At 37.6% G+C, this 27,666-nt stretch overlaps 1 protein-coding gene across 3 annotated transcripts in view; it reads right to left on the bottom strand.

Annotated features, from left to right (window-relative positions):
* Positions 1-25,517, bottom strand: part of Mcf2 (MCF.2 cell line derived transforming sequence) — a 65,574-nt gene extending 40,057 nt beyond the window's left edge. For 2 of the 3 annotated variants that reach the window (XM_004639340.2, XM_023699088.1), the window contains exons 1-6: positions 25,478-25,502; positions 20,846-20,960; positions 19,982-20,072; positions 4,604-4,723; positions 3,653-3,769; positions 1,935-2,084 (exon numbers count right to left, since the gene is read on the bottom strand). In XM_004639340.2, the coding sequence (XP_004639397.1) occupies positions 1,935-2,084; positions 3,653-3,769; positions 4,604-4,723; positions 19,982-20,072; positions 20,846-20,960; positions 25,478-25,502 (618 nt within the window). Of the gene's footprint in view, positions 1-1,934; positions 2,085-3,652; positions 3,770-4,603; positions 4,724-19,981; positions 20,073-20,845; positions 20,961-25,477 lie in introns of all 3 variants that reach the window. The other variant, XM_023699089.1, reaches the window with a different exon arrangement.
* Positions 25,518-27,666: the final 2,149 nt, after the last annotated feature.

Raw genomic sequence — 27,666 nt, 5'->3', positions numbered from 1 at the left:
TTAAAAATTGGAATAAATAATTATATATTTTTACAGAGAAATTAGAAATCTAACCATATACAGTATTATAGCAGGACAGTCTCATGACATTTTTCTTGTCCCTTGTTTTCATTTATTATCCCTTTTTTACAAACAAACATTTACTTGAGAGAGAGTATAGCAGTAATTGATATGACATTAGAAGCAGTATGCATTTAGAAGACCAGAAAGACAGGCATTCCAAGAATGACCCTAGTATTACACATTGCTATCTTCAGTACAGTTGTTTATTTCACAGCTATTAGGTTTATACATTGCATAAACAATATGCAATGTATTAATTTTTGAAACTATCCTATTAATTGGTTTTGAAACTGTCTGATTTATATCTGTTTCTCAATAATGAAATGGTTAGTCAGGGTGAGAATCCTACCAATTAACTGCTAGTTTCAAAAACCTGTTGAAGATTCTCAGGATCATTGCCTTAACCATCTTGTGCTTATAAATGTATGGCTTTGCCCCTGTCATGTTTAATTCTTAAGTTCTCGCTAGGAAGGCTGTGTTCTTGGAGTAAGCTAAAAACATAAATGTTAGACATCTACAATTAATGTAAGACTTCCTTAAGTTCCCTAAAAGGTGGGCATAAGGGCTTGGGGGTGTCACTTACTGGTGGGGTGTCTACTTAGTATGTTTGAAACCCTGGGTTCTATCCCTAGCACTACAAAAAAAATAGAACCACCTAAGACTTGTAAAGTACCAACTATGTGACAAACACTTCGTATATTCCTTGCATATTATACCTCATTTCACCTTCATTACAAACATACACAAGAGATTCAAGCATCATCAGCCTCAATGAACCAGGAAGGAAGCTGAACCCAGCAGGAAAAGCAGACTGTCCAACATCACAGCTTGTGAGAAACAGAGCTTTCTTTGCTTGGACACAGTTTGGCTCTTAGGTTGTGATTCAAACATTCATACCTTCTCTATTCTTCCTAACTGAAACATGTCACTTCTACATAGAGCTGGAATGTGCCAGCACACCCAATACATCTATTACTATATGAAGGAGAGGAGTGATATTTGAATGCCTGGTTCTTGTTGAGATTGTTTTTCTACTTTCAGAGGAAAGTGACCCTAAAAATACTTGCTCATTATCAGAATTATGCCTCCAAGTCTTTCACAATTGAACACTCCAGGCAGAATTGAGTAGAAGAACAAAATCAATTTCCTACACCTGGTGTGCCACAGAAAATGTCAAGCACACAATATTGAGACGAGCCCTGGCAATTTAGTGAGAGCCTGTCTCAAAAAAAAAAAAAAATAGAAAGGACTGACTACAGATACAGGTGAGTGGTAGTGTATCCGAGGATTCAGTCCCCAGTACAAGAGACAAACAAAAATAAAAAAGAAGAGAAGAAATAAAAAAGGAATGCATGAAGTATTAGAACTCCACAGAAAATAGCGCCTGTAACCCACTGGACAATGTTAGCCTGGGTTATAACACTAATTCACAGCAACAGAGTGATGAGAAAGCTGACCTCCTCCTATTTCATGATGGACCTGCAGTGGGGGTTAGAACAGAGCATCTGTCCAACTCTTGGCTCCTACCCTTTTTTTCTAAATGAGAGGGACTTTTCACAAAGGAAAAAAAAAATACTTGATTTAAAGAGAGATGGCAGTAGATCGCTTATTCTGAAGCATTTCTGTGATAGTCTACTTTTAAATAAATGATGCCAGGAGGTAATGCTCCATATTAAAAAGGCACCCTTAGATTCAACATAGTTGGTATATTCTTCTCAGGTAAAGTATTATATTTTATAGTTTTATATAATGTAAGCATATCTTTTATCTTTCTATGGAGAGCAATCAGCGTGAAAAGAACATACCAAACAATGTTTTAGAAAAAAAGAACACCATGCAAAACTTTTGTCTGCTCACCCTGCCAGACCTACCTTCAGTAGTTGATACCTTTTGGCACGAAGTGCCAGAATTTCTTCAATTGCAGGAATATCTTCTGGGAGTTCTGTTTCAGCCAGTTCTGTTCCAAAGGACTGTAACATCTGAGCCATTTCTTTTACTGTGAGGGCAAAATTTTCTATAGCCTGTAAATAAAAAGCCAGTGATTATTTTATGGAAATTCTACCATGTTATCAGTCACTATATTTCTTTGTATTTGGGTATAGCCGTAAACATACACACATGCTATGAATTCTCTTCTGCTAGGAAATTTGGTATTAATTTAGCAACCAGCTCTAACTCTGCACATAAGCCTTTATGAAACTAAAAGCATAGTTAAAGGTTTCTTTGAGTGTCAGTCTTATAACTCTCTGGAATTTTTTCCTTGAAACTAATGACAACTATTTCTTTGGGGCTGGAAATATAGTGTAGAGGTAGAGTGTTTACCTACCATCCACAAGGCCCTGGGTTCTGTTCCCAGCAAATAAAATAAAACCAACAAAAAAAGAACGAAAACAAAAGACTTGATAACTACATGTCACATGTAGTGAATAATTCATTCAGTGCTGTTGAAAATCACAGTATTTCCCTTCTTTTATCCAACTGTTCAATGGGCAAAATTGGTTCATAACAAATTTACTCCTGAAAGAGAGTAAGGGTAGTGAAACTATTTTATATGTATTTGAAATTGTTTGTGAAAAGCATGAGAATTGCAAACTACATAATGAGGAAATAGGGGACCAAGTTTTCTCAGCAATTCATGGCAAGTACTGCTGAAGATCTAAACTTGTCACCCCTAAGGTTCTATAGCTCTAAAATGGCAAGTTAAGTCCAATTATTTCTCACAGAAAAATGGACAAAATGTAGTCATCATATGAATCACCAGTTTACCAAGCAATTCAAGGCATCTGCTCTTTATTTTAAGGTTTATAGATTACTAAGGGCTAGATACAGTAGTGCTAATTTTGACATTATGCCTTCATGTGAATGAATAAATGAACTGTTGAATGAACTGTTAAATGAACTGATGGATGACAAATAGGGATGATGAAATGCAAACTTGATTTAATGAAACTTCCTTATTTCCTTTAGAACAGTTCCCATGTCTCTGGAATTCAAAGCCAAGATACTTAAACCACAGACTCTTGCTGGGAAGGCACAGGACCCTCCCTCGTCTATTTGTAAACTTCTAAAACAGAAGGACTGTGCTACAAACCCATTGCCTCAGGAACATCACCAGGCCAAAGAGATCAATGACATTACTTGCACTTATTGAGGGTTTGCTGTATGCCAGGTGCCAAGCCAGACATTTTGCCTTAGTTAACTCATTAGGCTTCTCAAGATCCCTATGTGGGGAGGTATTCTTTTTCCCATTTTATAAGTGGCAAAGCTACAATTTTGAGAGGTTGGGTATATTTCCAAGGTCACATAGCTCAATCTCAGAGATTCTGAGGACTGAATCCCAACCATTTGTTTCTACAAAGCCACAGGAAGGGATGGGCCTTATTCCTTAGGCCTCTCCTTCAGTGGCCATCCTCAGAGACGTTTCATCTAGATAATTCCTATGGAAGAAAATCAAGAGGTAGAATTATGTATGTATTTCAAAAGTAGGAGTCCCAAAAATCTGTTTTTCCCAAATAGGAAACTTTGCTAGAACTAGATATAAAGGCTAATACAAACTATAGGCTCTACAGTAAGGGCAAAAGCAACATACATTTCTGAAGATGATCCATTCACTGTGGCAGTACTGCAAGGTGCCGCCTAACTCAGGGGTTAACTGCTTGTCATCAATGTATGTCAGCAAATCACTAACTGAGCTCAGCATAACAACCTATATAAATAAGCAAGAAAGATACTGTTAACTGTCCTTCATGACATCCCTCCATTAAACGGTAAAATGAACTTTAACATACATTTCCCAGAAAGTTATCTTGTATTGAGGTTCTAACAGTTCTCTCCTATATAATCCCTGCATGCATGTGTTACCTTCTTCAGGTGAAAACAGTTTTTATTCCTACAATGCTTTTCGGGAAGGTAACATTGACCTCCTTAGACATAAAAGCACCTAATTCTCTTTCACCTAAGAGTTTCCATTGTTCATGGATCAGCTCGTGAACGAAAGCAATACTCACAAAAGTAAAAGGACTTTATGTCCTTAGTTACAGTGCATCAGGAGAGACTGATCTTTCCAAAAGTATCAGGATTTCCTAGTACTCTATTCATCAGAACAAAAGCATATAAAAATATATTTTCAAAAATAAAGAACATGGTACTTTGCACAAGCTCAGGATGGGAGTTAATGGGACTTCAAATACATAAAACACACACTCATTTTTAGTAAAAATAAAACTTCCTGATTGTATACACACACACACACACACACACACACACACACACACACTCATACACATATATATACATACATACATACATACATACATATAAAACATATGTATTGTTAAAAGAATTTTTTTGTTATCAACTGCTTGAGCTATTCCTTTTTATCAGCATAAGCAGAAGGCTTTTGGGTATTTCCATTTGTAGTTCTGGAAGGCAAATTTTATTTCATTTTCTTTTTAATACTATGTGGCCACATGTAAAACAAACAGCATGGTAGTTTTCATGAGAATTCAAGGAATGGAATATTTATATAAAGTACTCTTACAGGTAACTTGAGCATGAAATCCTCCTGACTAAATCGAAATCCAATATCTGTGAAAGTTCGTTGAAGAAAACTGGTAGGCCGTAAAACCAAAATCAAGTGCAAGTTCCCAGGGAAAGAAGCCTACAAGGAGAAAGAAAGAAAATTGGCAAAACACTTAGATGAGCACATAGAAACAAGTACATTAACTGAAAGAAGCAAACTGTAAAGTCATAAAAGCCCCGAAAAGGCCAAAACTTCGAAAAAAGATATTGGGCTGGGAATATAGCTGTGGCCTAAGTGCCTGCCTGGCAAGCCAAAGGTCCTGAGTTTGATCCCCAGTATAGAAAAAAAAGAAAAAGAAAAAATATTGATAAAATATAAAATCATGGTAATAGAAATTAAAATAACATAAGGTTATCCAGTCAGATCTTGCAGTGCTCCTGGCATGAGGTTTTCTTGCACTAAGTATGGTTGGTTCCACATCATAGCTATCACCCATAGTGCTGCAATAAACATAGGCATGTAGGCCTCTGTTGTAATCATTTCAGTTACTTTAAATATACATGCAGTAGGTGAACTGTTGGATCAGATGGTAGTTTGATTTTCAGATATGTTTTATTTATTTATTTATTTGGTACAGGGTCTTGCTATGCAGTTCAGACTTGTATGGTCCTCCTGTCTCAGCCTCCCCAGCTTTGGGATTACAGGCATGAACCACCCCACCCAGTTTCATGGCCAGCACAGTGTGCTCAGGGTTTCAGGGCCCACATAGTATGCAGTACCAGGGATCGAACCTGTATCCTTGGTCTTGCCAGGCAGGCACTTAGACCGCTGAGCTATATCCCCAGCCCAAAATATCATGGAACATCATAATATTTTCTGAAGTGGGTATACTAATTTTTATTCACATCAAATGAATAAGAGTGTAAGAATTCCCCTTTCTTTATATCTATGCCAGAATTTGTGCCTTTTTAATCTTTTAGATAATACTCACTTCAGTTGGGATGAGTTTATATTTTATTGTGGCTTTGATCTTGCATTTCCCTCATAATTACTGATATTGAGCCTTTTTCATATGTTACATATTTGTGTATCTTTTTTGTTGTTGTGTTTGTTTGCTTATTTTGAGACAAGGTCATGATATGTACTTCAGACTGGCCTTAAATGCAGTATGTATCTCATGCTGGCCTTGAATTTGTGGTGATCCTCCTGTTTCAACCTCCTGAGTCTTGGGATTACAGGTATGAACCACCATACCTGGCCATTTGAGTATATTCTTGAAGAAATATCTATTTGGATCATGTCCCTATTTTTAATTGCACTGACATGTTTTTGCCACTGAGATTTTTTCAATATTCAGGATATTTACCCCTTGTCAGATGAATAGCATGCAAGAGGAAAACGCAATAGCAGATTTCCATCCCACTCTTTAGATTGACTCATATCTTTGTTCATTGTTTCCTTTGCACAAAGATTTTTGGTTTGATATAATGTCATTTGTCTAATTTTTTTCCCTTTTTTGCCTGTGTTTTTGAGGTTACAGCCACAACATTTTGTTTGCCTATACCAATGTCATAAATGTTTCCTCTGTTTTCTTCTAATAGTTTCATAGCTTTTGGTTTTACATTTAGTTCCTTGATCCATTCTAAATTAATTGATATATATGGTGAGAGGTGGGACACAAATTTCATTTGTTTTCATAGGTACAGCTAGTTTTCCTAGCAATCATTCAACTGAAGAGGCTCTTTCCTCTTATATATGTTCTTGTTACCTTTTATTGAAAATCAGTTGGCCATATGGTTAATCTCTCTAGTCTGTCCTGTCTATGGGCCTGTTTGAAAACCACTATCACACCATACTTGAACTCAAACTCATTTATTGCCCATGCAAGTAAGTAGCATTTGGAGGTGGGTTCCTAGGTCAGCCCTGAAAGCCTCACAGAACCAAAATACTGCTAATTCTACTAAGCAATGATAAAAAATTATATTATGGAATCATAATTTTATTTTCATGCAAAAGCATTCACTGAACATCTTTTATGTGTCCCTTACATGTAGTTAAATGAAAGATTATCAAGTACTGCTAGGAACTGAAGTTACACAAATTAATGAAAGCAAGTCCCTACTCAACACGCAAAAAAAAATCCCATAGCAAGAGTTCATTAATAATCATTAACTCTAAAGTATGGTAAGTTGATAAGTAAAACAAGATAAATGAAGTATAATACTGTGCAAAAGAATTGGTAATACATAGCATACTAGACCTACCATGGTCAAAATGGTCTTAAATAGCAAACAAATTTACTAGATCAGAATGTCATTCTAGATCCTCACTTCCTCTCTGGGTTCTAGAACAATGCTGGCATACTGTAGACAGTCAAAAAGATTTATACGAAAAAATTCTCCAGACAGACAAAGAAGACATTTGTGAGGAGTGGGTATGGCATGGTGTTATAACATTAGTAATAAATCATCACATAGTGTCTATTCTGTTAAGTATTTTGCCAACATTATCATAATTTCTCTTCATAATAGAGGAGTTAGAGTACCCCCTTTTACAAATAAAGTGAGATTCAGTTGAAGTATAATTTACAAGAACTAGTGAAACTGTGATATGTAGCTAAATCTTTGCTCTTAATCACAAAGCTCTCCCTTCTTAAAGAGGTCCTAGGCATGAAATCTAGACCTAAATGATGTTGGTGACAAAGTGAGAAGATATTGTGAAAAGATAAGCACTAGTCACATCAAGAAAGATGATTTTTTTTCTAGAGGTGAAGGAAATGTCTAGGAGGTCCTGAGCCACAGAATACTATGGTCAGATTTGTATTTTTTTACATGTACTTATATTGTTGAGGGTCAAATCCGGTGCCCCAGGCAAGCACTCTACCACTGAGCTACAACCTCCACCCTCTCATAGATGCAGTTTATAAAGACTGGATTAGAAAAAATAATAATAAAGACTGGATTGGAACAACAGCAGAAGTAGACAGATGAACTAAGGCTGGTAGAAGATACTCATACAATAATGCAAATCAGAGATTCTAAATTAGAGCACAGTTAGAAGAAGGTTAGAATTTAGGGGTATAATCAGGAAGATACTATGATTGAATAATGTTGATGAGAAAGTAGGAACACAAACCAATCTCAGGATCTGAGACCTGAGTAACCAGGTGAACTGTACAACTCTCACGAAGATGGGGAACAGAGGTGAACATATTTTAAGGAGGGAAGCAAGATCCTGATTCCCCATCACAGAAGTGTAGGGTTTCAAGGACCAGATGACAGATGACAGTCATTAGATAGCTCTATGTATGAATAAAGAAAGAAAAAGTCTACACTAGGAGTACAAATGCATCTACCACAAGGAGGGGAGATTAAAGCATGATAAAAAGTACATCAAAAGGTATTCAAATATGCTCATATTTAAGGAATGCTGCATACTAGCAACTGAATGAAGCTAGAAAACAAATATTAACAATCTATTTTGAGGACAAGTCACTTATGAGGATTTTCTGTCCTTCCTGCTCAATTTTGCTGTGGAATTAAAAGTAAAAAGGAAGATCTATTAAAAGAAAGAATAACTTTCACTGATATATAAGAGCTAAACTCTTGGAAAAATAAACATTCACAAATAATGACAATAAAATTCAATTTGAGATGCTGACAAAAATCATAAACTATTATGTGGCAATGAGAACTGAGTAAGTCACAAGTCAATGAAAAAAGCACCAAATTAAATCAATAAATTAAACAATGATTATAAAAAGACTCATATGATAATGGCTGTCTACACACAATTCTCCCAAGCAGTCATGTCTGTTAACTTCTCCCTTCCTTTGAGAAGTCAAGTCACCCACAACCCCCCCTTTTTTTTTCTTTGCGGAACCGGAAATTGAACTCAGACCCTTGCGCTTGCCAGGCAAGCGCATATTCTACTGAGCCATCTTGCCGGCCCCAAAGTCCCCCTTTTATTATTCTAAACATTATTCCAAATGAGACAGCTATCTTCCTGCATGACCCCCTCCTTCCAATGCACAATCTTTAGTTGCGATTACTAGTGTTAGGATGAAAATTTGAAGTAAGCAGGAATATAATGCAGCCTAGGATTTCTTCAGTCTAGTGTTGAGGAAGGAAATTTTGAAGCTATCAGTCCAGAGCCACTGATAATCTGAGCTCCTGCTACTGGAGAAAGATTATTTCACAAAGGGGCTGGGGAGATAGCTCAATGGTCTAAGCACCTGCCTGGCAAGTGGAAGAGTCCGGGTTTGATCCCCGGTACCGCATGCTATCTTGGCCCCAGAACCCCAGGTGCATCGTGTCGGCCATTGAAATCAGGCATGGTGTTGCATGTCTGTGACCCCAGCACTGGGGAAGCTGAGACAGGAGGATCACTACAAGTCCAAGGTGTGTAACAAGATCCTGTACCAAATAAACAAATAAATAGATAGATAAATTTTATTAAAAATTTTAAAGATTATTTCAGATCAACATGTCTCAAAAATGGAAGGAAGATGACAGGGTTCTAAAGATAATATATATGTATACCCCACCATTAAATATGTATACAATGTGTAATGCATTTTATGTTGACCATGGTACATATTTTCCACAATTGTTTCAAGAATTAAAAGAAATAATGAATATAAAAGTACTTTGTTCCCTCTAAAATCATCAGGAAGGTAGTTTTTGGGGCCGGGGAAATGGCTCAGTGGAATAAGCGCTTCCCTGGCAAGCGCAAGGACCTGAGTTCAATCCCCGGTTCTGCAAAAAAAAAAAAAAAAAGAAAGAAAAGAAAAAGGTAGTTTTTTTAAAAGGTAATCATGGATTTTTGGGCCTCAAAGCAGTAAAAGTTGACGATTTACTTAGCAAGAAAAGTTTACAGAGACTGGTGGGAACGCTTGGTTTATTTTTAGGATGAGATCACTGATTCTGTTTCTAGTTCATTTACTTTGACTGAGTTAAGTCTTCCTTTCTCCTGTATAAATTACCAGTATACTTATCATACTTGGCTACCTTGAAGGCACCATACTTTTGCCAAATTGTACAGCACAATTATTTATACTTTCAGTGATTCTAGATTTCATTATTTTTTTCTCTCTGACTTTCCTGAATTTCATAATATCTGGAACTGTCATTCAGGACTTCTCTAGAAGCAAGGCTGTAGGGTTGACAAGCTTCAAGCCCAGGATATTTCCCTACCTCCACAATCATGTGGGGGCAGAAAGGGATGAGAGGAAGCAATGGTAACAGAGAGGGTTATGGGGCAATTGTGTGCCTGAGGTGATGCCCTGGTCTCTAACCTGCCATTCCTAGGACCACCAGGCTGTTCCAACATCTAGATACATGGACAGCTGATCACATATTAGGGAACAAAACAAGAATGAGAAACAAAATCACTGTCCATAGAAATAATTGAGAAGAGATAATAGGCAAGGGTAGAGAATTTTTAGCTATTCATACTCAGAGATTTTTATGGTGAATGTTCACTAAATCATTCATTACTCGATTAGATAAAGTGGCTTATTTCAAACACTGACAGTGATATAAATTCCTACTACAGATCTTTCTGCATTCTAATCAGATCACTCTGCAGTAAAGCCTTCTGGTTATTCTAGCATCCATTCTTTTCCTTAATTTCTTCATAATGTTTCTTGATTTACTCATCACAATAAGCCCACAGAGGTCAGCATTTTTAAAGACAATGTATTATCAAAGTACGAAAACTTCATTTCGTGCCTGTATAATTACTTTTAAAATGTTCTTCATTATGAAACAATTTTAGAATTATCTTTCTAGATATGCTGTTAACCTAATAGCTACTCTCAAAATTTATTAGCCATTTGGGGGTCATAGTTATGCAGCTACTAACAAATTTGGTGACACTCGAATAATAGTTTTAATTTGTCAGTTGTTTTAGAAAAATAAATTACACGATTCAGACCTGCTATATTGTAGCTACTCTTCACGTTCACAAATGAATCTGATACACTTGATCCTTCCATCCCAAACTTTAACAGGTACTTGTCAAACTATAGTATTAAAAGTGTGTGTACAACCTAGGGGCCAGGGATATAGCTCAGTGGCATAAGCACTTGCCTGTCAAGTGCAAGGATTGAACCAAGTTCAATCCCCGGTACCACAAGTTAAAATAATAATAATAATAATAATAATAAAGTTTACAGTAAACCAGTAAAAGTGCATTTACTAATATGAATGACTGATTGCACAGCTTTCCTCAAGGAAAAAAAAAACAATCAGGATACAGGTGATACCTATCTGACGTCTCAAAGCCTTAATGTAGGGAAAGGAGATCACATAGTAGCACAGGGTTGAGGGTGTCTTTATTTGTTGAATGTTTATTTTGAGTACTACAGTTGAAGTATTCTTAGAATGCTATGAAGTATTTATAAACAACAGGTTCTGTTTTTGTAATCATTCCTCAAGATGTCCATGTCCTCAGAACCTGCTGATATGTTACTTTCCATGGTAAAAGGAACTTTATAAAAGTGGTTGAGGATCCTGAAAGGAGACTATCCTTAATTATCAGACCATTGATACCTGGTGAGAACAATGCAACCACAAGGATCCTTATTAACAAAAGAATAAAGTTTGGGGTGTAACTCAGCAGAACAGTACTTGGCTCACACAGAAAAGGTTCTAGGTTCTAGCCCCAGCACCGTAAACAGAAGGAAGCAAGAAAGGCAGAAGCCTTATCACAGCAGCACCAGAGGTCTGAGTCATAGAGCTTAATAAACCAAAGGAAATGAAGAACATCCAGACACTGAACACGACAAGAAAAATAAGACTCTCCTCTAGAACCTCCAGAAGCAACACAGCCAGCTGACTTTTGTTTTGTTTGAGACAAGGTCTCTCACTATGTTGCCCAAGGCACTAACTCTGTGGCTCCTCATGCCCATCCTCTTGAATAACAGGGATTGTAGGCATGTGCTAGCAAACCTGGCTGGCTTCTTGTTTGCTTGTTTGATGGTTGGTTGGCTAGTTTCTGTAATAGTGTCTCGCTGTGTAACTCAGGCTTGCCTGCAATTCATGGTGATCATCCTGCTTCACTTCCCAGTTGCTGCCAGCACACCTGGCTGATATCTTGACTTTATCCCTATGAGACCCATCTTGGACTTTTGCCTTTTAGTACCTTCACCATCACTATGTTGATTTAATAGACTAAATCCAGTAAGCTTCTAGTATTCTGTTATGGCAGCAATAGAAAAACATCACACTAAAGTTTAGTGAGGGTAAGTAATTTTTCAACATTTTCTACCTTGTGAAAGCCAGAATTAAAGCCCAGGTCCGCCTGACTGCAAAAGCAGACTCTTCAACAGAACTTTGCAAAGTATAATAATGGGATGATAGAAGGATTGAGTTCAACATTAAAATTCTGAGCTGCAACCTAAAGCAAAGGCGACCACTCTGAATGTTCATGCTATTAGTGTAAACATGAGGCTGGCAGATTTTAACTTAGCACAGCCTCACAGAGGTGGCAGTAAAGGCTGATGGCTGCGTGGTGAAGACCAACAAGAAGTAGTGAGGACTAACCACAGAGAACAGGAAAGTGGAGCGCTTGCTAATCAGCCCCAGCTACACATTGGAATGTGGAAAGTGGTCTGCCACTCCCTGGTAGTGGTTTCTCAAGAGAGGCCAGAAACCCAAATTTTTATCTGAAACCCATATTCTCTTAAGAATAGGGAACAAAGTAAAAGTTTGTTAAAATATTAGATGGTGGAAACAAACACATCTGTGAGCTTCCAACTTGTAACCTCTAAATACAAATGTTTCCTACATCTAAACAGGGACCTATCTCAATCTGAATAATGGATTTAGGCCCCTGTCTGTGTTTCTCACAGTCCTATGAGGATCTGGATAGGACAGAGCATTCTTAAAAATGTTTAACCTGACAAAGCAAGTGGATTCAAAGTTAGTTCATGCATGTTAACATTGGCATACAGATATTTGTAGCAGTAAAATTTCCACACCATCAATTTGAAAGGTAACATTTGAATGAACAATCCAACAGCACATTATTTCAGAAGCACACATTATCAAAGCAAATGTAGCTCAAGATCATTCAGCTTTCCTTCTTTGGTTTGAGAATACCACATTTCTAAATATTTTGGTATGCTTCTTTAAGAATTTCTAATCTCTATGGTTATATAAACATGAAGAAGCACAATTTCTATTTCCTCATCCCTAAATCAAACTCCAGATTCTAAAAACAGAAATCATTTTTTAAGCTTTTGTCAAAAAGCAAAGGGATGTGCTCAAGGGTCAATCTTGTTTTATTTTGTGGGGATTTTTATTCTTTCCAAAAAAAGAAGAAAAACAGGGTTTTTTTGGCTTGCAACATGTGACTGCTTAAGGCAGTTCTCTAAAATGGAATATGCTCCCATCATCATAGGGCCCAGAGCCTTGTGTCCAATCCCTGCACATGTCCCCAGCCCAGCCTTCTGCAGCAGATCTTACTGGCTCTTCAAGGAAGCAGCCACAAAACAAGCTTCCTATTATCTTTCGCTTCTACAGAAAACATTTCCCCATTCTTACTCAATCTACCTGCCTCACTGCCCAGGTAGCTGGCCTCTCAGCAGTCACAACAGTAAAAACAACCACAACAGATATAAACCTGATACACTGTTACAATATTAAAGTCCAGAAAGCAATCTTGATAAATACTCCTTTGTGTTGGAACCTATCCATAGGTTTCAGTAATTCTAGTTATTTCTTTTACAGTGTATGAAGAGCCTTATGGAACATAAAATATTGTTAACTAACTACAAATGCAATTTTTATCCCTACAGCTTCTCTTTTTTAACCTCAATGGTGAAGAAGAGCAGCAATGATAAGAACGACCATTGCCTGAAATCCCTTATATGCATTCTAGGATTGTCAAATACTGATAGTAAAGGTAGTATTACTCCCTTTTTACAGATGAGCAAATTGAAGTGCAGTCCACAAACAAGGATCTATCTGGATCCTAACAGCAAGCTCTTTCAAGACACTTTCACTTCACACACTGAGTGCATATCCAGATTTACTGTTTGCCATGTAGCAATAACTTGGCCTTGACTCTATAAAATGGGCCCAATAAAAACATTCCATGTAAGTTGTGGGAAACAGTTTAGTATTGTGGAGCCTACTGAAAGGAAATCATTAGGATTTACTTTTGTGACAGAGTATAACACTGAGACGTTAATATATGATTGACTTTGAAATGGTCTGAAGCATCTCTTCAGAATGTGGTGCTGCTGTAGAGAACAGTTTTCAATGGCATGAACCACTTCCACACTCTCTCCCCATATCCTGATGGTACAGAAAGTCTGAGTTACTTCACATGTTGCCAAGCAACTTGCCAAGTGACCCCCAAAGCATGACAGTCCTAAACAATACTTGTTCCTCTTGGTTTCACATTTTTGTTGTGTATCTTTTTCTTTTCATCTCTTCCTTTCATTCAGCTACAGTCCTTGTAATTTCTACTAAGCAACCAGTTCAGTCCCCTGTGGGGACTTTAAATTCCACTGGACAATCTTTTTGGACCTATCATAGCCTCTGTGATCAGCTTAACTCCAGAGATCCTTGAAAGTGGATCCTTTTAGTCTCTAGCTAGAGTTCAAATTGTATACTCCAGTGCAGTTTTATCCATGTAAACAAAGCAACTTTACATGCCAGCATACCTCTGACTTTGGAAATAGTCTAATCTATCTCATTTCAACACTTCTCATCCTAGGGACCACTTAAAGCAAATTATGAGAAAAGACATAGAAAATGTAAAAGAAATATATATATTTTTATTTAAGATCCAAATGAATGTCATCTCCTCCTGCATAAGGACTTCACTACCAGCTGCAAGTTTTTAGAAACAGCTGTTTATGAGTATATTCCAACTTTTTCTACTAGATATTCAGTTCCTTCAGTCCAGTTTCCCTTCCATAATTATCACTGTAATCTGTTTCAGATAGCATAGTACTAGATAGGTCTACTCAATGAGTTTCTGTGTATTTTTCTTGTGTGTGTGGCTATTAATGTGTATATATGAAACTAACTTTAGCACTGAGAAAACACTCATATACATAAATGGATTATGCACTTATTGAAATTTCAAGTCTGTTACCTACAAAACACATACACAGCCATTTTTATACAACATGTTTTCTGCTAAGTGTCTAAAGTTATTGTCATAATACAAAATCATGTGTAGAGTTCAATATATAATTTGTCCAAATAAAGAGCTGTATCTTAACTATAATTTTAGAAATTATTTCTATGTTGTTTTATTAGAAAATAAATGATTTATTCGCCCATTGATGTACCCCATCATTTAACAACAATGAAATTCTTACTTTCCTCATCTTATTTTGACTTAAAAAGTAACTTTGTGCTATGGCCAATTTTAAGCTAACTTTTTGGTGTATGATATCTCAATCTTTTTATGATGAACAAGGTTTTATGAAACTGTAACATCATTAGCATCTTAAGTTTTGAAAGAAAAAAGTGGCATTTAAAAGCTTATTGATGTTAAGTTTGCTGCTCAAATAGCTAGTGTCATTTCAGCGTTTCTCAAAATACATCTAAAACGTCACATTAGAGATTTTTCTGAGTAACAATATATAAAACAGTTAAGTGACAGGAACAATTTGGTAGAAGACTGTTTGAAATGTATCTAAGAGGAGAGATTTCTAAATTCTACTCTATGTTAAAAAGTGAGTCACTTTCCTTTCCCTTAGAATAAAAAAGTTGTCAACAGGCTGAAATTTTGCATCTTTCAGGCATATGTCTGACCAAGAATTGAGGTCATAAAGATTTCAAATAATTATAGACTTTCACATTTTTTCACTTGTACAGTAATACCAAGGAGAGCTGCCTTCCCAAGTGCTGATGAAATCTCTGCCAACCCTATCCATGATATCATAGTATTCTGAACCATGGGAAAAGAAAGGGTAAATTCTTTGGTTAGATATTATTTCAAGTCATGATTTAAATCTCTGCTACCCAATGATTCAAAGCGGTCAATGTATCCTTAAGCAAATGACGTGATTAACAATGCTCTTTCATAAACTTGATGAGATTTCCATTTTGAAATGAAACTCTCCCTCCTCCACTTCCTTAAATTGCCCTATGGCCGGTAGCACAGTAATCACATCAACGCAACCCATGCAAACCCAAGACTCCATCCTCTCCTCTGTCCTGAAAAGCCCCACTCAGCAGTTCGTGCCACAGCACCCTGCTGCAGCATCCCTGCACTTGAACTTGGGAACAGGCTTCCCAGGACTGCAGACAGAGCCCTTACCGCATTCCTTCTGAACCTCATCTTGCCTCTCGGGGGATTTGCTTCTGCCATCTCGCCTATACACAATTACACTCTTCTTCTCCAATTGTCAATATAACATTGATGAAATATGAACTGCTTCTTGGGGAGGATTTTAAAAAACGGCAGCCAGAAATCTCTATCAAACAAAGCTACCGTGGCCGCTTCCATCACCACCGTGGCAACGCTGAAAAAAAAAATCCACTATCCCTGATTAGTCAGCTGACTGATCCTTCCCTGCTGCTCATTGTCATTTGCAGCTGACACGTTCTCCCAATTACTTAGCCTGACTGAACCTTGTGGGTTAGCTTGCACTGGACTGCCCGGAATATTGGGCTGGTCCTGAGAGTGGAGGAAGGATAAGTCCCCTCTCCCCCAAGCAGTCCGTTCTCCTCTGCGCAACTGGATTTTTAAGGTGGAATGCTAAGAATCTTTGTGAAGGTAGCACTAACTGGTTGCTCTGCCTCCTGTCCTAGCCACGTCTGCGACTTTCATTTCAATTCTGCATGCCGTTACTTTTTATTAAATTCTAGGCTGGGTTTAAGATTAGAAAATGTTTGTGAAATTTTGTCTGGGTAATGACCTAGAAAGAATGCATGGACTTTCTAAGATGGACAGGATCTTTTCCCAAATCAACTCTTTCTCAAAATAGCTTGAAGAGAAAATTCTGAATAGTCCCACTGCAAAGAAATAAACGATTAAGGTGAGAGGTATGCTAATTACCCTGATTTGATCACTACACAATGTATATATAAATCAAAACAGGGTGTCCCGTTAGTTTGTACAATTATTATAAGTCAAATCAATAATGGTTTTTAGAATATGCCCTGTCATCAATTTTGCAGTATAACCTAACTGCTTTCACTCATTTTCGAATCCTAAATTCAGATCTTCAAATTAAATTACATTGAAGTTATTTAGGGCCAGCAAAATAGCTCAGCAGGTTAAAGCGCTTGCAAGCAGGCGCAGGGGCCAGGGGTTCATCCATGGGCCTGCCGTGCCCGCCCCGCCCCCCGCCCCCGGGCACGCTGAGATGGCAAATGAAACTGGGCGGTGGCAAGTGCCTGTAATCCCAGCTCTTGGGAGATTGTAAAGAGGCAAATCACTACGTCTGATCTGGTAGTGAGACTCTGAACACCCTATATACCCTTCCCTAAAATACAGAAAACTATTAAATAACATGATTATTTCATAGACAATGATTTAAAAAAATACACTACAGTTACCTGTCTACACGTGGTGCCCTTCACCAGAAACTCTGAGTGCCAACTTTTGCTCTTGACATTAGCTCATGTCCAGTATTTGCCTGTATTTTAGTAGCCAACAGGTACCAATGCTTGATATATAGTTCATATGCTGCTGAGCATGTGTATAGAAATTATGTAAAAAACCAGACAGTTAAGATGTTCAAAAGACACATAGCTAAACAATTGATAGCCAGTTACAGGTCATGAAAATTCCCTACTCTTGACCAGCACCATCATTTTGAGAGAAAAGAAAAGAAAACACCTTGTGCTTCAAACTCTTCACTGATTGGTCAGACAATGAAAATTAATTAATTTAATCAAGCCAGGCAGTGTTGCCCAAAAGTAAAAAAACTAGGCAGCAAAGAATATTTTGTCAGATATTCTATATTTAGTATGAAAGTGATGATTATAGGTGTGGAACAAAATGTATTCAACAAACCCAAAGACCAACCTAAGAAGCCATAAGGGAAATAGCTTTTATTTTATTTAGCTCCAATATTAGGGTCCAGTTATCTATGAAAGACAAATCTACTCACTCCAAAGAAATGCTACCTTTTCCTGAAAAGTACTGAATTTAGTTACATACCCAGAAGTCAATGGGAAAATCATAGAAATAGTAGCTAGTCAAGGTATCAATAGGAGTTTATGAAATTCCAATTTTTCCTCCAGCTCTTTTGGTTTCTTAACTATTCCACGTTTTGTTACCACATAATCTTTCTGCAATGCATATATCAATTTAATTTCATCATCTATGAGGCAATTATACTGATACTTGCCTCTATTATTTAAGCAGGGAGTAAGAAACACTAAGTAAATGCAAACACTTTGGAAAACACAAAAATATACAAATAAAATTTTTCTATTTTGGCTTTGTACCTTTTTTGGATATACTATTCTCTTCTCTCTGTTGTTTATGATTCAGCACTTTTATAAAACAAATAAATAAGAAAAACCACTTTGCTAATACCCAAGATGCGAAGTTCACGCTGGAGATGAATTATGATCTCATTGATTTTACCATGTGAATGCTAATGTTCGGGGCAGGTACTTTCTGATGATAGGAGCAGGGAACTGTGGTATGCTATTGCAGGACAGAGTGGCTGCAAGTAACAACAATGTACTGTCTACTTCAAAATATAGACGAAGGGTGAAATAAAAGATTGATAATAGGAAGCAGGGAGATCTTTTGTAGAATGACAAGGGGAAGAAGAGATGAAGATCGGGAAAGGGATGGAAGGATAAGTGGATTAAACAAATAGAATTGAAGACAAAGTGGAAATAAAGTTGTTACAAATGGGCAGGGGAATCAGAGTTGGAAGGAACAGGGAGAGATGGAAAGGGAAAAAACAAGAATGAAGATTTGGTATGTGCACATACAAACTTCCACAATAAATGTAATCATTATGGACCGCAAACATGCCCCAATAAATACAAAATGAATGAAAAGACTACCAGAAAATATTTTGAGTGTTTTTGCTGCAAATAAATGATAAATCTTTGAAGAGATAGGTATGTTTACCCTGACTCATATATATATATGAGTGCACAGGTATCCAAATATCATGTGGTACCCCATAAATATGTACAATATTTAGGATTTATGTATCAGTTTTTTAAAAACTCCCTACTGGATCACATATTGCTCAGTTTTCTGATATAAGAAAACTGTGATTGAAACAAAAAATATTACGTACAAGGAAAAATATTGCAAGTGGTTGATGATGTGGGAATCTTAAAGAAAAAGAAATATTGCTTCCCAGAAACTCTGGTCTGATAAAAGGAGTGGGCCACATGAAACTTCCACAGACAATTCCAATCTTATCAACTCAGGAGTCTGCGAGCTCTTTATCACCCTCATTTGGGGAGGGAAGGGATTATTGGAAAATTGAACCCAGGGCCTGTGTGCTGAGCTATGTCCCTGAGCCTTTCTTTCATTTTTCAGTTTGGAGATAGGGTTTTGCTAGGTCACTAAATTACCCAAGATGGGCTAGAACATGAGATCTTCGTGCCTCAGCCTCCCAGAGCACTGGGATTATAGGGGTGAACCACCCATGACTGTATCTTACAAGGTGACTGCATCCTGACAGCCTGATAATGTAGAAAGCCATCTTGACTGTGGACACAGTTGTATTTCTCCTGTTACTGTTTGTAGGAGCACTGTTCGTTTCTCCTGTCTCCTGTCTACTGCCTCCTGTCCCTGTCCCTGTCCCTGTCAGCTAGAGAACAAGGTTCCAGTGTGGGAGACACATCTTTTCATAGGTGACTCACTTCCTTACCTTTTCCAAGGAAATAAACAAGTCTAGAAAGATGTACACCAGCCAAAGTGTTAAAATATGCTTATTTGTGAGTGGCAGGGTTACTTACTATTATTTCAAATGTTCATCTTTATGCCTTTTTCCATAAAAATGAGGATACAACACAGCTATTTCCATTTTTTAAATTCCTGTAAAAACTCGCCTTTCTCTAAAAAGACATACAGAACCATGGGGCTTTGCTCATTGATAACCCAAACCACTAACTAGTCATTCTTTCACATTCAGTTTGGCATTATGGGATTTTTTCACCGTGCTCATTTTCATTGTTTTTGTTTTCGTTTTTTTTCCTTTGTGGTAACAGGGATTGAACTTGGAAACTTGTACTTGCCAGGCAGGTGCTTATGTCACTGAGCCATCTCTCTGGCCCCTGCCATACTCTACTATACAAATTCTTCTTCCTGTTTTCCCTTCCTATTACCTCAGGCTTTTACTATCCCCATCAGTATCGAAATAATCCATGCTGCCCAAACAGAAAGTATAAATTAAGACAAAACTAAGTAATTTCTGCACAGTGCATAAGGACTCACTGAGATTTTCTGAAGAGAGATTTTGAGAGATGACCACGTATCCAATCTTCGATCCAGAATAAGGGTAAACTGGGAGTCAGATTCATTTTGCCTGTAAGATAAGGAGAATCAACAATGTTCTGTTAGTAATAACCGAAATCTGCTATATATGTCTTTATTTTTGAATACTTCATTCTCATTTGATATTCAAAGACAGATTTAGTATTATAAATGCTATCTTAAAACACCAATTTAATTCTCCATTCCTCTACTCTCTACTTAGATTTTTCTTTTTCAACACTCCTGCAATCTTTAAATAGGAAAGGGATGATGTAATGAACATAGGTCGCTAAAATGGAGTTAGATTATTGAAATCTTGGGCATGGGAAAACCCAAAGGCAGTGCGGTCCTTCATGGCATCAGATTTAACTTCATGGCAATCCATCAAAAGTTAGTGAACCATTCATTCAGAAAAATGCTATGAAATACATTTTTGTATTTCTGGTCTGTTTCTTGAGGAAAATAAGTTTAACAGATAATGTAACTTTTATTTGCCCTAAAAAGATCACCTTTCAGCTTCAGTGACTATACTATAAAGCACTCTTCTAAGAGTTGATTTTTTTGTTCATAAGACTCTTCAATTGTCACCACCCTAGATTTCTGTTTTCTTATTCCTCAGTTCTAGCAATTGGAAAATGCTTCCTTGAAAAAGTTTGTCTTCAACATAAAAATTCTAATGCTAATATCTGTTCATACTTGATCTCAATAATATTCTTATACTTAATTAGCTAATAATAATAGCTACACTAGGCCATTATTCAGTTACAACATTCAAATGGACATTTAATAAAAAGCAAATTGAAACTATGTAATGAAATACTATACCTTACAATAGATGTCAGATAAGTAAGCACTTTTGCTATTACTTCTTCTGGTATACATCTGAAGTTACAGTTTTCTGGAAATGTAATAAGCCAGGCATTGTCCTTTCCCCGGCCCCCTAAAAGAGGAGAACAAAACCAACCAAGTTAATGTACATGACAACAGCATAAGGAAGAATATTTCAGATTTAAAGACGGTTTGGAATCAATGAAGTTTCTTTAAGAGTGAGGATCTCCACATAAACCAAAATAGCACAGAGCTCCTAGCACTTTAAACACTGGCAGATTGCATGAAATATGTATAATAAGCATAGCTGAAGAGACGGTTGGCCACCCAAGTTGGACAGCCAAGGGAACCTGGGAAATAACCACGTTGCTAAATTCTAAATGACTGATCATCAGCCTGACAAGTAGAAAACTGGATAAAAATTAGCCTGATAAAGTCATGATGAGCATGAAAAGCTACATGGTATGATCTATAGGAAGTGAGTGAGGAGCTAATATATTAGTGAAAGAAACAACAGAAGAAATGATAACAGCAGCGGTAGAAGGATTTTAGTTCAACACACAGAAAGACCCCACATTCTGTATGGGCTCAAATTCAAAGTGCAACCTGGATGAGGCTCGCAGTACAGGTGGGAGAGGAAAGTAAGGCAGCTGCCAGTCCCACCTCCCAGGCCCTTGCGCTGTGATGCTGGAGGGCTTGAGGGCTTGCATCCAGCCGTACCTTAACCAGCTGTGTGACCCCCACCCGGAGGAAGCACATATCCAGGGGTAGTAGGTGAAGGTGCCCTGAGCTCATGTCCACAGTGCTCTAGAAAAGGGATGAGTGGACTGGCCAGATAGCTCAGTGGACTAAAGTGCCTGCTTAGGCAGAGTGCAGTGGCCAGGGTTTTATCCCCAGTGTGCCATGCTGGTCATGCCCTTTAGGTGCTAAAATGGGGATTGACACTGGGCGTGGTGGCGCGCGCCTGTAATCCCAGCACTGGGAGACTGAAAACAGGAGGATCACTACGAGTATGATCTACGTAATGAGACCCTGTATTAAAATACAAAAAAACAAAACAACAACAACAACAAAAAAAACAGAAAGAAAGAAAAGGGATGAGTGTTACAGGAATTCTTAATCAGTAATCATCCTGATCTTTCATTTTGAGGTAAATTAGCATCTTGCCACCTGTCCCCCCACCTAGCCCTGTAGCTTTACCCAGCCTGGAAGATGGGACACATGGCTGAAAGCCCCCAAAGTACAGAGGTGAGCTACACTCGTGTTTAGGCAGCGTGCCCCATACCTGTGCACAGAGCAGGCGCTCCACAATGTTACCTGCTGAATGCAGTGTGAAATTTAGTTTGGGAAAAAAGTTGCAGGGTGGTCTTTAATGGAGCTTACTAATAGAAATTTTTAATAGATTTAGTTGTATTTCTTATTTGGCTGAATTTACGTGACTGTATGAAGGTTTTTACATTCAATGTATAATAAAAATGTGACAAGTGCAAAGGAGTTAAAATGGAATGATAGAAACAATGCAAAAGAAGACAGAAATGGAAAAAATGCAAGATCAAATGACAGAAAGAGAAAACAAACACCAACATGGTAGCTTTAATACTAACCATATGATTAATTACATTAAATTTAAATAATCTCAACATTACATTTAGAAGTTAGAGATCATCAAACTGGATTTAAAAAAAAAGCAGGACTCAACCATATGCTGCCTACAGGAAAATACACTTTAAATATAAAAGTACAAATACACTAAAAGCAATGCAAAAACAAGGAGAAAGAGGGCATCAGGGAAACTGCAAAGCCTCTGCATCAGAGCAGGAAGCATAAGGATGGTTCAGTTCAGAATGTAGTTTAGAGAACACTGAAGGCCAGGGCTGAAGCACTTGCCAGCACCCATGAGACCGTGAGTTTCATCCCCAGCACTCCCACCCCCCAAGATTATCAGTGTCTTCTGGTGTTTTGTATTATTGTGTGCAGGTATTGTTTTGTTTTGTGTTGTTGTTGCGGATTTAGGGCCTCTTGCACGATAAGCAAGTGCCCAGGAGAAACTTGCCAATTTTAAAAGAGAACCTAACATACCACTAACTTTCCTAAGACAGAAGGGTAGCCCACACTTATCCTGGAGGCATACATTCCAAGATCCTCAGTGGCCCGAAACCAAAGACAGTATTTAATCCAGTGCAATTTTTTTCCCTATATGCCCTGCAGGGTTGCATACCGTATCAGAGTTAATCTATCCTCCCATGCTCTGTGCCCTGATGGCTCCTCTGCAACATGATGTCTTTTTGGCAGTGCAGTGAATGGAACCCAGGACCATTACAGGCTGGGCAAGCACTGTATCTCTGAGCTGCAGCATTAGGCTGTGCATCACTATTTTTGCTCTTTAAGGCACTTATTAAGAAACATAAGAGTTATGTGAACCCAAGTATTGTGATACCATGTCAGTCAACCTGGTGACTAAGACAGTTACTGAGTAATGAAGAGTCTGGTCATTTATACAGCAATCATATGCTGCAGGAAAGGATGATTCACATCCTAGGTTGCACAGAGTCCGACAGTAAATTTCCTCGCATCACTCAGAAGGGCCATAATATTAAAAACATGAATTGTTTCTAGAATTTTCTCTTCAATATTTTGAGACCATACTTGATCAAGGGTGAATGAAACTTCATAGAGCCAAACTGCAGATAAGGAAAGAATACTATGTAACACATTTTTGTCCTTTATTTAAAAAATGTAAAGACCCATTAATTAAGTGCCCACTAATTCACACTTACAACTAATTATCATTAAAAAGCAGAGGCCAGACTGAACTGTACAGTTAGGATCACCTGTAAAGTAAATGTTTGTTTAGTAAATCGAGCAGGAGGATGTCACTTCAGGAGAAAGAAATATTTAAAGGAAATGTTAGTTTCCCATATTTTCAACACACAAGAGGTACTCATTTACATAAAAGTGATATTACATACAATGGTAATTTTTTCTTTTTTCACTTTATTATAAACATGTTTAGTAGTATCATTCAAATTACCCTAATACTTACAAAGAATTTGCTTTTTTTAAACAAAATTTTGCCAAGACTCTGACAAGGAGCAAAAGGGGTGGGATGGTTTACCCTAATTATGTCTCTAAAATGTACATTCATGAAGGCTGGGGATATAGCTCAGTGGCATAAGTGCCTGCCTGGCAAGCACAAGGTTCTGAGTTCAATCCTCTATACCACTAAATAAATAAATAAACAAATTTATATATAGTTCTATTTGTAAATATATATGTATATAGTTATTTATTGCCATTATTCATAACAAACCAAAGGCAGAAGCAATCCAAGTACTGTTGTCTATCAATAGAGGAATGAATAAACAATATGTAGTATATACACATAATGGAATATCATTTGGCCTTAGAAAGGAAGAAATAATCTGGCACATGAAAGAATGTGGATGAAATGTGAGGACAGTACGCTAAGTGAAATAACCTGCTCACAAAATGACAAATACTATGTGATTCCACTTGTGTTGGGTATCTAGAATCATTAAATTCACTGAGACAGAAAGAACATGGCCATTTCCAAGGAGTAAAAGGAGGAAAAAAACAGAAGGGGGAGTTCACTATTCAGGTACAGTTTCAATTTTGAAAGATTAAAAGCATTCTGAGGATGTAAAGTGGTAATGGCTACACAAAAACGCGAATATACTTAATCCCGCTGAACTATGCTCTTAAAAAATGGTTGGAGTGGTAAATTTCTTAACTTGTTTTATGATTTTTATTAGTGCATAGTTTGAGTACATAATATTTATTTTGTGTATTTTACCACACTATTCAAAACTCACATAAGCACATATATGTATTTGAGAGAATTAAGTTTCTTTATCATTCATAATTGAAATTGTAACAACAAAAGTAAATACAAGCTGCACAATTCCAGTGACTGGCTAACATTTGCAGTAAACCTTTGAGTAATCAAAGATACAAAGGGGAAGAAAAGGCAAATGTCAAGTAAGCTACCCAGACTGCTATCATCTCTCCCAGCCTGCACCTACCTAGGAGATGGCCTTATTCCTCCTTCACAGGCATCTGAACACTTGTCTGAATGATACATGCCCCAAAGTGGTAAGGTTGGTCTTAATTACATATTTAAACATCCTTAAAACCTCTAAATATTCTACAAATATTCTACTAATAGTCCCTTTGTTTGGCAACTAGATATGCAATAAATTAAAGTTTATTAAAATAATGCTTCTTGGGCCGGCCAAATAGCTCAGTGGATTAAAGCACCTGCAAGCAGGCACAGGGGCTGGGGATTTGATCCCTGGGCTTGCCTTGCTGGCTCCGCTCCTGGGGCACACTGAGACAGCATTTGAGCCAGGGCGTGGTGGCGCACGCCTATAATCCCAGCACTTGAGAGGCTGTAAACAGGCAGATCACTACAAGTCTGATCTAGTAGTGAGACCCTGAATACCCTGTAGACCCTTCCCTAAAATACAAAGAATTAAAATAAAATCAAATAATGCTTCTTAAATGTGTGCATATGCACAGAGAAAAAGAACTATATCATACATGGCCAACAAACTCTGTGGATAAATTCACACATTTATCTGCACTACATACATGAGAAAGTTTGCTTACCAGACAGGAAGGCGATGTCTTGCATTAAGAAATGACTGATGTCCCTCGCACAATATATCAGCTCTTTTTCTGTAAAAAATGGGAAAGGAGAAACAATTATAATAAATTACAGCTGGAAATAGCCATGGTTATCTATTAAGACTAAAAGAACTCTGGTACTCTAGTGCATCTGTCTCTCTGGACGCAACACGAATCTCTGCCACCTCCTCTCCGCTACAGGCCAAGGAAGTCACACTCCCAAAAGCAGCACTGGGCACACAGGAAGGACCAGCAGCCTAGTTCACAGACTATCTACCCAGGAAGCAAAGTACTCTCGCTTGGCAGAAAGTCAAGGACAAAGGTGGAAACTGCAGAACATCCGGATGTATTTGAAAGGGTGGCAAGTCACGTGGAGACACTGTAACACATTGTCTTCTGCTTGTGATAATGTTGCTTTTTTTCTACAAAAGTGTTCTAGCACTAACAAAGAACATTTAAGATATTTTGTCTTACTGGGTCTTCAAAATACCCCTGAAGCAAGTATTATTACTCCTTACAAGTCAGGAGGAAAGTTCAGTATAGTGAAATGCCATGTAGGTTTCTGAGTCACATAACTCTGGATCCAAATCCAGCTTGCTGTATTTGCTAGCTGTGAAAATAGGGGCAACTTACTTAGGTTCTTTGAACCTCAGGTTCCTCATCTGCAAACTGGACATAACAACATCTATCTCATAAGGCGCTATGCCAATGGAATGTAAGATAGCTGGCATACCAATAGGTGTTAAGCAAACAATAGCACACTAACTCATTTTTTATCATTCCATATGAAACAATCTGTAGCCTTGTTCAATATGTTTTAGCTGTCCCAAATCCTAAGTGTTAACTTGAAGTGTTTAAATCTACTGAACTCTACGGGCACTGGAAATCAAAGTCCATTATCTATCTCTGTTCCATGAACAAGGATAACTTTTTAAAAGAAATAGGTCACCGAACCAGGCTATTTTGGATTGCTGGTTTTAATGCCTGTGGTTCCACATCTCTTACTGATGCATTATTTTCCACCTGTTCCCTGCTGAAAAGAGCCTTCAAAGTCCTGGTCTCCAGTGGTGTCAGGCCGGTAGTGCATCACCATCCCTAGTGCTCCTCATATCACACCATATGGATATGGTTTTTCAAGGCCAATCCTTCTCCAGGGAATTAAACAAGCTCTGAATGAGTCACTCTGGGCAGTAGAATATGGTGTCTGTTACAGAATGAGCTCCCCACATTTGAGACACAAAACAATTAATTGACAAATTTATTTTAATACAGCACAAGTCATTTAAAACCTGCAAATGATCAGACCATAAAAATCCATTTTTAAAAACATAATTAACATGCAGAGATTTATATTCAAATGTTCAGGCTCCTGGTATATCACAGGCCAACGAACACATAGTGACTTTGCAATTATTCCTTCAAGGCTGTGCTTCCTCACACAAAAGCATATATTTAAATAGTCCTGAATATGTAACTCACTGATAGTTTTAGGCCTGGAGACACGGCAGAGGGATTATGGGAGGAGGACAAAAATATTCCTACATAAGAAGAGACTCAACTTTCTCCCCTAGTTGACCAGTATGAATACTTCGAAAGATAACTTGAAGAATTTTATGTCTGATGGCAGATCTGAAAGTACTAATGTACACAACTCACTTGTACCCATACCATTCAGATTCTTGCATAGCTATAGAAATTAGGTCTACTTACCTGACAATTGAGACATCTATGTAACAGGACAGGATTCAAGAGAGCGGCTGGGAGTAGGAGTAGCAGAGCAGGACCATATGCTAGCTGAGCCACCGATTGCTCCGTAATCAATTCCCACCCCTCCCCCGTGACCCCTCCTTTTGGGAGTGGGGGCAGTATAGCAATGCTAACGTCTCTCACATTTTATGAGATCCAACAAACAAAATCTACAGATATAAAAAAAATTGATATTTTCTGTTCCTAAACTGTCTCATGCAACTGTGCCAGTAAAATAATATTTCCATAAAAATAAAAAAAGAATAAAACAACCACAAAAGAAGATGTTGCTACTTTAAGAAATTATCAAGTCTTGATTTGGAAACAAAATGGACGGGAAAAGAACCCAGGGACAGCAACAGAATACATAAAGTTATCTCTGAGCAGCCTTAGAGGACAAGGTGAGATTGTTCCACAGAACAAAC

The sequence above is a fragment of the Octodon degus genome, unplaced genomic scaffold (genome assembly GCF_000260255.1).
Source record: "Octodon degus isolate 3935 unplaced genomic scaffold, OctDeg1.0 scaffold00110, whole genome shotgun sequence".
Classification (NCBI taxonomy): Eukaryota; Metazoa; Chordata; class Mammalia; order Rodentia; family Octodontidae; genus Octodon; species Octodon degus.
Note: the sequence above shows the minus strand (reverse complement) of the source record. Positions and strands in the feature narration are given on the sequence as shown.